General features: G+C 45.8%; 1 protein-coding gene across 6 annotated transcripts in view; it reads right to left on the bottom strand.

The window, feature by feature from the left end:
• Positions 1–1,145: 1,145 nt before the first annotated feature.
• The window catches only part of LOC128844881 (kinesin-like protein KIF19), a 30,734-nt gene continuing 19,396 nt past the window's right edge, over positions 1,146–12,483 (bottom strand). For 2 of the 6 annotated variants that reach the window (XM_054042983.1, XM_054042986.1), the window contains exons 12-20: positions 10,622–10,814; positions 9,255–9,525; positions 8,904–9,025; positions 7,477–7,613; positions 5,845–5,950; positions 4,377–4,835; positions 3,789–3,954; positions 2,892–2,999; positions 1,147–2,326 (exon numbers count right to left, since the gene is read on the bottom strand). In XM_054042983.1, coding sequence (XP_053898958.1) covers positions 2,250–2,326; positions 2,892–2,999; positions 3,789–3,954; positions 4,377–4,835; positions 5,845–5,950; positions 7,477–7,613; positions 8,904–9,025; positions 9,255–9,525; positions 10,622–10,814 — 1,639 coding nt within the window. In that variant the 3' untranslated portion in view covers positions 1,147–2,249. Of the gene's footprint in view, positions 2,327–2,891; positions 3,000–3,788; positions 3,955–4,376; positions 4,836–5,844; positions 5,951–7,476; positions 7,614–8,903; positions 9,026–9,254; positions 9,526–10,621; positions 10,815–12,483 lie in introns of all 6 variants that reach the window. The other 4 variants (XM_054042982.1, XM_054042984.1, XM_054042985.1 and 1 more) reach the window with 4 other exon arrangements.

Raw genomic sequence — 12,483 nt, 5'->3', positions numbered from 1 at the left:
GGGGAGAGGCCACTTAGAAGTGACCTACTCTGAGGTAGGCATCTCAGTTGTGCAAATTTGCATGGTGAGACCTGTGATCTCTGCCTGCTGCACCTCCTGTGAAGATGAAGGCAGCTACAAGCTATCCCGTTTGTGCAAATTCGGTGCAGCCCTTGGGCTTCCAGCAAGTTGTCAATTATGTGAACCTTAGGTGGGCAAAGTTTGAGCTCCCCTAATTTAACACACCTAAAAGTTATCACATAAAAGGCCCAGAGGAGTTTAAATTCTTGTCTCTTTCCTCACACGTAAAAGGCAAGAACAGGAGAGTCCGTCATTCCAGCTCAGAGGCAATGTCCTTCATCTGAGTTCTGAACATTAGTGCCCTCTCTCTCCTATGATACAGACACTCAGCTTCAAGAGACTGGAGACCGACTCTTTGGAGTGCAGAGCAATAACACAGACTTACTGACTCCAAGTGTCTGAGGTCTTCTTTCTCAAATCTCTACATTCATATTTTTTTAACTTAAATGTAGGAAAATGATTAAAAAACATTGCATACAATGGCTCCGATTCATCTTCAGCTGTGTGGGGTTCCTGGAAAATTAGCATGAGGTTCCATTTGTTCCAAATGCGCAACCTCCAGTCTGAGTTATGTCCACAAACCAGTGTCTTAGTGTCAGGATTCAAAGTAGCAGCCTGTGAGGGGAATAGGATTTAGCTTCTGAACACTGTGACTTTTCAGAGTGAATCAGCCCAAAGGTATTTAGCAGAGATGTACACATTTGGAACATTCATGGTATTCCATCGCACTAAGTTTCTTGCTCCCATCTGGTTCACATGGTGTCCTGTAAATAGAAGACTGGCTCAAGGCCTGCTGGAATGGGTTTATTTTCACATGGTCTGGGCTTATTTTATCTAGGTGTGCTTTTTATTTCTTTGCAAGTTCTCCTGGCCCCTCTTGTCTACAATGTGACTCATCAGGCTTTCTGCAGTTTAACAGAGAACTCAAAGAGGAGTGTCCATCAGACCTCATTACATTATACTGAAATAGTGAATAATTCTTCATAATACATACTTTGCACTTGTATTGCATTCCATTCAAGGATCTCAAATCAAGCCTCCCAATCCAAGGTGAAGTAGTGGATTAATACTATCCCTAGTTGACAGATGTGGAAACAGAGGCCCAGAGTCGTTAAGTGACATGCCTAAGGTTGCATAGTAAATTAGTGGCAGAACTGGGGACAGTAACTAAGCATCCTGACTCCACTGTCCTGTGCTTTAGCTGCACAAAGACCCTTCATAATTTACATCCTGAATGAAACTGAATGAAGCCATAAAGATGACATTTCCTTACATGCTTGCACTGAATGCCAAGCAGGTGGCAAAGTGGGTGTGGAGAGAAGCTATTCATATTTGGGAAATAAAGGCAACATTTATTCAATGGAATGGCCACCCTGTGCCACTTTATTTGCAACGTGAAGAAAATAACAGGGCCAAGAAAGGAAAATGGTAAGTCTAGTATTGATTTACAAAATGCATGTCCCTCCAAGAAACCAGGGGGAGAACTGCTGGAAAGATGGGTTTGGTTTTTAAGAAGAAAAACACATTGCCTTTGTTCACCTCCAACCCAGCTCATAACAAAGTCTCTGCCAGCCACCAAACCTCTTTTTCAAGCTCCTGTCAGATCTGAAATGCTCTGCACGTGGCCAAGTGCTTAGAACGCCTCTGGCTGCTCCCACTGCCAAACATCTGCTCAGCTGAGCAGCATTCCAGATAGGCTTCACCTTTTCCAGCTCCAAGACAATGCGTATAAACCTCTGAGAAGAGGACAGGGGATACTTCAAAAGAGTCTGCAATTTTTTTTGATAATTAAATAGCCTCTCCCCCACCCCAATATGTGTGGGAGGTTTCCACAGAAAAGAGAGGATGTGCTGCATGCAGAATCCCAGATGGTGGACTCCATACTGCTGTCTCCTGGACTAAGAATGCTGTGGACAAATGGGGTTTCCTTTTCTTTTGAATGTTATTAACAGAAGAACCCGCAGTTCATCTTAAAGGAAACTAACAGCTGGAGCACAGTGCAAAAAAAAAAAAAACTGTAGAGAGGCTGTGGGGGAAGCACCAAAGCAGTGTGCACACCTCCCCTTCCGCTTCCCAGCCTCAGAGCATACTGCTTAAAATGCGTCTTAAGAAAAACCCTCCCTACTTTTTAGTACCCCTGTAGTCCTGGTCCCCCGGGAACAGATGGAATCTTGCTCTCCCTGATGATTTTATTTTGACCTCGGCAGGTTCTTGAAGCTTGTGATGGGTTGGTTCTTCGGCTGGTTGCTGGCACCATCTATGGGCCCTACACGCGAAGGAAGATTGAGATGTTTTTTATCATCATATTACAGGAGAAGTGTCTTGCCTCAGTGTTCCAGAGTAAAGGAAACACTAAGCCTTGAACCTCACTGACTGGCACAAGGCACTCTCAGCATTGGTCAGAGCTGGAAAGAGATACTGGTAGTTTTGGGGCCAGATGGAAAGCCAGCTTTTCATTCACTTCCTTAAGCATCTGAGATAATCTTAGTGCAATGCATTAAACAGCAGGAGCACATTCTCATATTACAGCAGTGCTTCCTACATGGATCAGACGGGGATTGTGAACACATCTGAAAATGTTCTCCTCTCCCCCCAAAGGAGTTAGTTTTGGCCAAAGGGGAGGAGGAATGTAACAGAGATGTTTGGAATGTTTTGAGTTATCTGCTGAAGCGTGTGGCTTAAAAGTTTGGCTGTAAGAGACATACCCACAGGATTGCTTTTCCAAGCAAGCAGCTTGTGTGGCACCTACAATGCATTCAGTTACGCCTACTACAGAGCAAGCGTCATAAGGAAGTATTTAATAGCGGAATATTGCTGTCTTCCATACTGACCTTTGACCCGCTTTTGTAGGACCTGGCCTCTGGTCTGACCTGCATTGCTCTGCTGAACGTTGCTTGGGGGAGTGTTGCTTATCTCCAGCACCTGTAATGGATTTTCTTCTTGATAGCAAGAGAGAGAGAGAGAGAGAGAGAACACAGCTTATGTAGCAAGCAATGACCATTCAGTATAGGATTCACTAATGGCCCAGCTGAAATAAGTGGAAGGGCTGCAAATGAAATGTTAACAGTATCTATCTTTGGGAAACAAACTTAAAAGGGAAAGAATTTAGCAGTGGTGGAAGGGACCAGGATGGGGATTGAGACTTTCAGAGTCTCCACAGGGATCTGAATGCCTGACTCCAGTTAGAATTTAATGGAAATTGGGCATCCAGTTCCCGGCCCTAACCAGCTTTGAAAATCCCACCCTGAAGTCCTCTGCGTTCAGCCACAGATCAGGTGTAGCAGTCTGAGCACAATGTGCCTCAAGCCTGACCTAGACTGGCTAGCCCTTGGGCTGTGAGATGGTTATACAACAGGCTTATTCAGTCTTTGGCCTCTGCTGAGGATGCCAAAATGGAGGCCAGAGAGTTCCAGTTGTGGACTCTGGTCTGCTGGGCACTGGTCAGAAACCAATAACTTCTTTCATATACGACACTGAACAGAAGTGAGATGATAACTTTTGGTCACTACAGTATGGGGACATATTTGAGCCAGCCACTTCCACAGGAAACGCTTCTGAAATCCCATTACTCATCAAGTCTACCTGAAACACAGTTTTTGTGCGTATGTATCAGGACCCTTAGATAAGTTCATTTTCAGCATAAACCTCTGCTGTGGTTTGTTTCTCAAAGACTAATCCACATGTTGCTGCCATACAGATGGAGTCACATCAGGAACCTGGGGTCCTACCTGTATGGTGACTGATGGGGAATTTGACCTTGGTGGCAGCAGGAGTGGCATGGGATAAGTTGCTCATGATCTTCAACGGCTGGAAGAGTTTAGCTCGGGGCAGCTGGTCCTCAGAAACATTGTCCATATTGTGGCTCGAGGGAGTCCGATGCTTTGCTTTCGAGATCTGAAAGACACCGTCAAGGATGCTGTTGACTTAAACCTCCCAATTCAGGAGGCTCTATTCTCTGACCGTGGGCCACATTATACCAAAACAGGTTCCCTCACTCCCTTGTCAGTCTCTTTGGCTCAGGCTGCCCTTTAGGAAGGGGATAGAAATGGTGTTGGGGATGTGCGACGTGTCAGCGTGAGTTATTCAAAACATTATCTGTGTTATAGCTCAGTGCTCCCTCCATCCTTGGACATAGCTTTATCCTCTGGCACTACTGTATGTGGCCTGTTTCCGCACCCACCTCTGTCTGCTGCTGCACCTATCCCCAATGGCTTCCTTTCACTACTGCCTCCAAAACCACCTCTGCTAAGTCCTCCACCTGGTCTCTACCTCCTAATCTACCCATCCCCCCTGAAGGAAACATACAAAGTGTCTACCTTTTGGGAGACTGGTTCAAGGGAACGAGATCTTTTCTTCCTGGCTTTCCTCTCAGCTGATTTCTCTTGTTCTCGATCCTTCTTCAGTTCTCTCTTGGCTGTGTAGTACAGCTGCTCCTTTCTCTGGGACTCCGCTGAGAGGCTCTCGATACTCACGGTGTCTTTCACGTGAGGCTCTGGAGTGAAGCTGGACTGCAGATATTTCGGCTCCAATGTATCCTCCTCAAAGAAATGCCCCGAGGCGAGTTGACTCCCGTGCTCTCTGTGTCGGGCTCTGGAACGCCGTCTGGCTGCAATGCAGGAGATGCTTTTGGTGCTAACAGCAATCTCCGTCAAGACCTCCAGACTCAGTGGGGCAAGAGTGATCTCTGCAGCTGACTTTCTCCTATTTAAGTCCAGGGAGGTGGGGGAACATGGCTTGGAGGTCATCTTTCCTACAGCAACGCCAGTTGGTTTCTGCTAAAAATCAAAGCCATGGAATCAGACAACTTAGGATTTGCTTTTTACTTAACACTTAAGATGTTTTTCATCTTCCAAGCATGTTAGAAACATAAATCAATCACTACCACACTCCAGAGAAGTTGGTAGATGTCAGTATATCCATTTTTGCAGATGGGGAAACTGAGTTAGAGAGAGTAAGGGAAATACCCAAGGTTACAAAAGGAGTCAGCCTTGGGATTAGAACCAGGAGTAACTGCCTTTTGGTCCTATGCTCAGGCATTAGGCCATGTCATAGACTCTCCCAAAGTGTCCACAAATTAGCCCCAAAGGAATCATATGTGATTAGATTCTTAAAATAATTTTACAAAGGCATCATTACATGAGATGGCACCAGAAAGTACCAAACTCCATCCAGCATCAGCTTTTGTGGGGAACAAGCAACATTCCTGGCCTGAGTATTGCAACATCAACACAACTGTCAGAGAAGCTTGACACCTAAGCAAGAGTCACTTCATCATCTTCCTTCCTCCAGATAGACACGGGTACAAATATTACTTTGTGCCTTTGATGCGCTGAGTAGAAAATACATTGGTCGACGGGAACTGGCTATTGATCTAGAGGTATCTGTCATATCACTTCCCTGTCCCATAATTTATGTTGTATCTATCAAGGTATTTATATGACTCTCATCACAGGAGTTACTGAGCATCCCATGAACATTCATTTATCCTTCCTGACTGTGTGGTAGGGATTACTACTGTCCCTGTTGTACAGATAGACAACTGGGGCCTGTAGAGATCAGGTGATTTGCCTAAGTCTGTCGTGGAGGTGGGAGTAGAACCCACAGCACTTGAATCCCAGCCGTATTCCGTATCTTCCTCATCTAGAAAACTAGTCTTGGACTCCTCACTGCATCATACAACTTGCAGCCACGATGGGTCTGACTGCTACGTGCACCCTGCTCTTGTCAGAGGAAAGTGCTCTCTGTGGTAGCTAGACCTTGAACTCTGTGCCTGCCAGTACTGACCTGGTGCAGTGGGGTTCTTGGCAAGCGAAAGAAAGTAGGGCTGAGATGGGTATCTGGATTCCCCAGTTTCCTAGCAGGTGTCGTTTTAGATGATCTGTAGTTGTCACTGTGAAAAACACATACACGGCGGCATGAATAGATTGAATTATATGTATAAGAGCCAGGCACTGGGCCCTGAGGGGAACGCTAGTCAGCCCTTCTGGAGTGTTTGGAGACACCTGTTTGGATTAACTCCTCCAAAATGTAGGGGGAACCAGGACTGATTTAAAAGCAGGGGCAGGGAGGGAAGATCCAGGGTGGAAAGAGAACTTCAAAACTCAGGGAAACATAGAGAGGACCCTGAACCCACTTAAAAGAGCTTCATTAATATATATTGGTTAAACTCTTTCACTGATTGGTTTAGAACCGAAGTCCCTCCCACCCCACCCCACCCCATCCCATCCACTCACTCCCTGGAGAAAATTCTAAAACACAGAGCTACCTAGCAATTGCATAATACAACAGGGACTTCTTTCCTATTGGCTCCCTTTTCTGGGGGTTCCTCTAACATGGTCACTCGTTTGGGGATCTGGCCTCTAGAAACCAAGTCTGGCTTGGGACTCACATTGGAGAGACTTTGGGGGGCTCTGCATCATTGGGCAATGTTCACCTTAGTAAGTATGTTACTACAACATCTTGGTTTCCCTTTTCCTCTCCCCTGCCTCCATAAAAAACTCAATGAAAGCAGCTGGCTGTTTGTACTGTCTGTCAAGTTGCCTCTCACTCCTGTTTTATTCTGTCATTGGTTTGATCTCCGCACAATAAATTGCAATTTTATATTTTCCATGTCAGGTGATACCTTCTTGGACCTGATCCTGCTCATACAGAAATCAATAGGGGTTTTGTCACTTAGTTCAATGGGATCAGAATTAGGCCCCTCGTGGAACATCTGTGTTATTGAACCAGTGAAGGACTAAATCGGACGGGGTAGGGGCAGAGGTTTCCTAAAGGCTACAAGATTTTTCACCTCTGTGCTTAGCAAATGGCATGTTCGGAAAGTCCAGGACTAGGGCAGGGCATGAAAAGACTGCAGAGTTCAAACCAATAGCAAACCCTTGTGGCACATGAGATTCACATCCCTAATTATGTGTGGCAGACTGATATTCCTTTCAACCCACCAATAACAGCAGATAGTCGGTGCTTCAGCCACATTCAAAATATAACCTCAGTCTCTACACCAGCCACACACAATCCAACTCAGAAAAGATAATGGGCAAGTTACATAGTATAAAAGCAACAGAGAGTCCTGTGGCACCTTTAAGACTAACAGATGTATTGGAGCATAAGTTTTCGTGGGTGAATGCCCACTTCATCGGATGCATGTGCTGCCTGATGAAGTGGGCAGTCACCCACGAAAGCTTATGCTCCAATATATGTTAGTCTTAAAGGTGCCACAGGACCCTCTGTTGCTTTTTACAGATCCAGACTAACACGGCTACCCCTCTGATACTTGATAGTATAAAGGGACAGTGCCGACAGACCTCTAGCCATAGCAGCACAGGTAACACTCTGAAATTAACTGCTGAGATGCAAGGCCCGGGAGAATGGGGCTGATAATGGCCAAGTGGACAGAATAGATGGAAATGCATTCACCTCTCTGACTCCAAGACAATGGACGGAAGCTCAAACTTTGCTCCAGAAGGAAGACCCTTCCTGTTGCCAGATAGCCCTTTTCTGGCCTCTTCTTTGTTTAGGTCCAGCTGCTGAGCTATATTCAGAGCAGAGCCACCCTGGGGACACAGAAAAAAAGGAGGTTGGTGGGACTGTAGGCAGACACAGCATAGATTTTTTTCAGTACAAACCCCTCTTCACTCAGTCGGCTTCTTTACACACAGATCTCCTAATGCAATAGCCACCTGCCCTCTCTCTTGAATCCCTCATTACAACTTGTATTTTATTTTCAGTTTGAGACATAGCTTTGGCCTGGCACTGAAGGAGCGAAGAGAAAAATCTGAAAGCAAGGGGCATGTAAGAGGATTTCCCCACTTCATCTGCATCTGTAAACCCTCCAGCCCACAAACCTAATGGGCTTTGTTTGGCTCAAAAGGCACCAATCCACAGCACAGCACAGCTTCCTACACATGCCCAGTTACTGTTGGAGCCTTTGCAACAGAGCTAGCCTCCTAATCAAATGCAGGGAAGTTGGCTGATGAAGCATGTGTGGTTTCCTTCTTCAGGATTCAAATCCACAACCTGCCATCACCCATTAACATTAAAGAGAGTGTCTGGAATAATTTTGGTTTCTGTATATCAACGTGACTGACAGCAAGTTTATTATTCAGAGTGAAAACCAATTCTGTGTCAGGTTTATCAGAGACAAGTCATAATAAATGTGAGGAGCTGCCACTGGGGAGTCCCACCTGTTATTACAAGACATTAAGAAGTTGTCAGTAAAATATCACCATCTCAAGAAATACTCACAAAATCTGCAAAAATGAGCAGAGACTGGCAATGTATTCCCTTTTCCTTCTGATCAGGAGTTCCTAGGGTTCGAATGCTGGCTGTGTTTAGCATGCAGGATGCCTTTAGAGGTGATGGACACCTTTGGTTATCAGGGAAAGCAGGTTTACCCACAGTAACACTGGCTCTCCAAATGTATTGTCTCCACAGAGTTCTGCTGTAGGAACTGACTGCCTGGCCATAGAATCTTCTGAGTCATAGTTGTCAGTGAGGGGGACATACATAATCCCTCAAACCCAACATTATAGGGACTGAGATGAATACCCTGCCCCTTCCAGCTGTCTCCTAGTTCCTCTCTACCTCCAGAAGCCCTAGGCCTTAAGCTCTGAAACAAACAAGAGTGTAGATCCACTAAATAACAAGAGTATCTCCACCTAAGTAACACCTGAACACTAGCCATTCCTCAGGAGGTGGGCTGAAGAGGACCATCTGCTGAATGGTGACTGACCTATTATCTTCCCCAAATCAGCATGCGATGTGGTATCGAGGCTCCAATCCAGAAAAGCACTTAAGCCTGGCACTGAATGGAATTCGCTGAGCTGGGTTCAGCTCTGCCTTACCCTCAGCGTGCTGGACATCACAGAGTGAAGCAGGAGCAGGCGGGTCAGGGTCCCCTCCTCTAGCTCACGGCAGTGCAGTTGATACAGCGTCCCCAGGGTCTCTGGGACAGGGATGTCATGGCCTGGAGTGGGGGTGGGTGGGAAGGGAGAAAGTTAGGGATCACAGCAGAAGCAACAGCTGGCCTGATTTTTCAAAGGTGCTGAGCACCCACAGCTTACGTTAAAGCCAAGGGAGGACAGTGCAGAATTTGGCCCACGAGCAGGAAGGCCTCTAGATGGAATTATTTCTAATGTTCCCCATTTGTCATCAGCTGCTGTCACTCCAGAGCAGGAGTAGTGCTGGAATTTTACCTTTGATCAGCATTTGCTGCTGCTGAATGATTTCCTCGCAGAGCAGCCCGTGCTGCTGCTGCCGCTGGATGACAAAATCCTTCTGGCACAGCAGATTCTCCTTGTACAAGGCATTCGCCTGCAACTCCGTGTTCCCCACCTCCAGCTCATGAGCCTTGCAGAGAAGTCTCAGCACCTCTCGCTGGTCCTCACTGGTGATTTGTTTGGGTAACAGCTTCTCCATCTGGGAGGCTTTTTTCTTGGCACTGGCTAAGCGCCGCTCCAGCTCCGACTGAAAAGGAAAATGAAGGTTTGCGTGCACCAGCGGGTCTGCACTGAGGTTTGGTAACATTTATTTAGTCTCTAAGGTGCCACAAGTACTCCTGTTCTTCTTTTTGCGGATACAGACTAACACGGCTGTTACTCTGAAACTATTTATTTATTAAATGCTCAAGATACAGCTCTGGTATCTGATCCGGTCCGGCTATCTGCAGCAAGAGATTATACTTCCCTCTTCCTGGAAATGGGACCTAGGCGCATTTTGTTTAGCAGTGATGATGAAGATCATTCATATTCTGGTATTGCTCACAATGTGGCTAGGTAGTGTCCAAACACACAAGAGGAGACAGTCCCCAGCCTGAAGAATTTACCAATGTGAAATGCTGTCTAAGCATAAAGAATGACTGGAGTACCCTACAAAACACCAGCTAATGAATCCACATAGCACCCCTGAGAGGGAGGTACAGAAATATGATTATCCTCATTTTACAGATGGGGAAAAGGAGATAGAGAGAGTTTGTGACTTGCCCAAGTAAGAAGAAATCAGTGACAGAACAGGATTAGAACTCCATAATTTCTAGCCCCTACCTCCACTCACTATCCATGTTATCCGTATTTAAGTTCCTGTAAACATCTCTGCATGACCATCTTAAATACTGGTGTGGTAATTTCCCAAAGCAACACTCCTCAGTGACTCATAACCAATATCCCTCTGCTTCCCAGGGGGAAATACAGGTACAATCTCTTCCCCTTGGTTTTATCACCATAAGTGCAGCAGTGACCCAAAAGCCTGTGTTACAGAGCCGTCTGTATACTCAGACCATATTCTCAACCTCTCATCTTCAACCTGCAGACAGGGCTCCCAACATTCATCAGAACTAGGGTTATATGCAGAGTGGCCAAAGGGTACGAGAGGACCTCTGCACAGAGTTGACTGCTCGTGTGCATTTTCTATTTCCTCTTTCAGGTCCTCTAGTGTCTAAAGTGCTGGCTCTGCTTCCATGTGATGCCCCACTATGCTGCTGACATCATAGCCACCCTGGGACTCCAGCTGGAGCATGGAACCAGGCTATGGAGAGGTCAGGTAAGTGCTTTATGCTTGCTCTCACCTTTAAGGTTGCTGTTTTTCGCAGCTCTGCCAACAGCATGTTGATCTCCTCTCTTGCTACAGTGACTTCATGAGGTTCAGGGGAACCTGCCCCCTCTAATTCTCTGTCTGCCTCCTCCATGTTTTCATCTTCCTTTCCGTTCACCAGCTTGTTATAACACTTCCGAGCATGCTGAGTCTTGTCTCGTTCCCAGCTGCCAGCAAAAATACAAGAGTGAAAACCATTAACCACTAAGGGCCCAGCAACAGTCACTCAAACACTAGTTAGCCAGTGACCCAATGCCATATTTGCCCAGTCTTCTGGTGCTTTCCCCATTTCTGCTTGCATGGCAACAGCTGAACTAACTACACTAAGCCTCAGAGCACTGTGGTCAAGAACATCACGTATAGTAGCCTGCAAACAATGTCCTAGTTTCTGGGGTGGATATAAAGAGAGTCTCCAGTGAGATGTTTAAACAGCAAAGGGAGCACTGCCTCTGCCATCACTACAAGCTGCTGTAGCAGCAGCAGTAGAGAGATATTTACTGGCCATACGTAATCTAATGGAGATTGTTTTTCTGAAACTTACCTGAATTTTATAGTGCTATAAAAATGTACAAAGGTGTTGAACAGACTGACAGATAACAAATAAGCACCGTACTCAGAACTTACCACAACTCATAGTTTGTCCAGTAGCAAGGACTGGTTTAGCTCTATTTACAATGGGAACGTGTACAGCTGCCGTATGGGAAGGTGGAGAGAACACAGCAGAAGTACAGGGCGAGATACCCCAGAGTTGAGGATGTTAAGGCCAACAATCCAGGTTTGCCATGACGAGATAACATAGATTGCAATGAAAATTCAAGTCCAGGTTAGTGATCAGACACAGGCTTTTTTGGGGGGGTGGGGAAGGGGGAGGGAGGGGAATCTACCATTTGCACTCTCAGTTGTGGCTCTAAACTTTTTACTGGAGAAAACTGGCAGAACCACCTGCTCAAGATAGCATCATTACTTTGTATGAATGATACTTTTGACCACATGCAGCCTCTATGAATGAAGAACTAGTCTAACTCCTCGCTTACATTTCACAACGGCGGCTAAAGCCACAGAGCTTCCCAGGCTGGAGATCCAGTCCCTCTGGAAAGACACCACCATCTTACATTTCTACATATTGACGTTGCAACTGTAACTGATAACTGCAGTGTGTTGAAACCTGACCTCAACCGTGCTATCTCACTCCCCTCAGAAGCGCTAGGAGGGATCTGGTGCTTGTGTCCAGATGGCAGAATCTCCCTCCTATCATAATGCAGCACCCAATTAAATCACTATGCCTCTATTAGGTTATTTTGCCCAGCGGTCTGAGGCTCTCCTGCCTCAAGACCATGTTGAACTACCGTGGATGTTTTATCTCTTTTATCCAGAAAAGTCTCGTTTCCAAACAAACTCAGATACAGATTTATATATTTTGAAAGGAGTCTCTTCCCCCTGCAGAGCCCTGAAATAGTGATAGCCACTAAATTCTTGCCCTGCAGAACCCCCTCCCCACCCTGGGGAATGAACACATGCAGGATATGCAGGGAACAACTGACTTTTTGCTGGATAAGAGACATTATTTACAGCAGGGGTCGGCAACCGTTCAGAAGCGGTGTGCCGAGTCTTCATTTATTCACTCTAATTTAAGGTTTCGTGTGCCAGTAATACATTTTAATGTTTTTAGAAGGTCTCTTTCTATAAGTCTATAATATGTAAATAAACTATTGTTTATGTAAAGTAAATAAGGTTTTTAAAATGTTTAAGAAGCTTCATTTAAAATTAAATTAAAATGCAGAGCCCCCCAGACAGGTGGCCAGGACCCGGGCAGTGTGAGTGCCACTGAAAATCAGC

The sequence above is a fragment of the Malaclemys terrapin genome, chromosome 10, assembly GCF_027887155.1.
Source record: "Malaclemys terrapin pileata isolate rMalTer1 chromosome 10, rMalTer1.hap1, whole genome shotgun sequence".
In the NCBI taxonomy this organism is placed as follows: Eukaryota; Metazoa; Chordata; order Testudines; family Emydidae; genus Malaclemys; species Malaclemys terrapin.
This window is presented reverse-complemented; position numbering and strand designations above follow the sequence as displayed.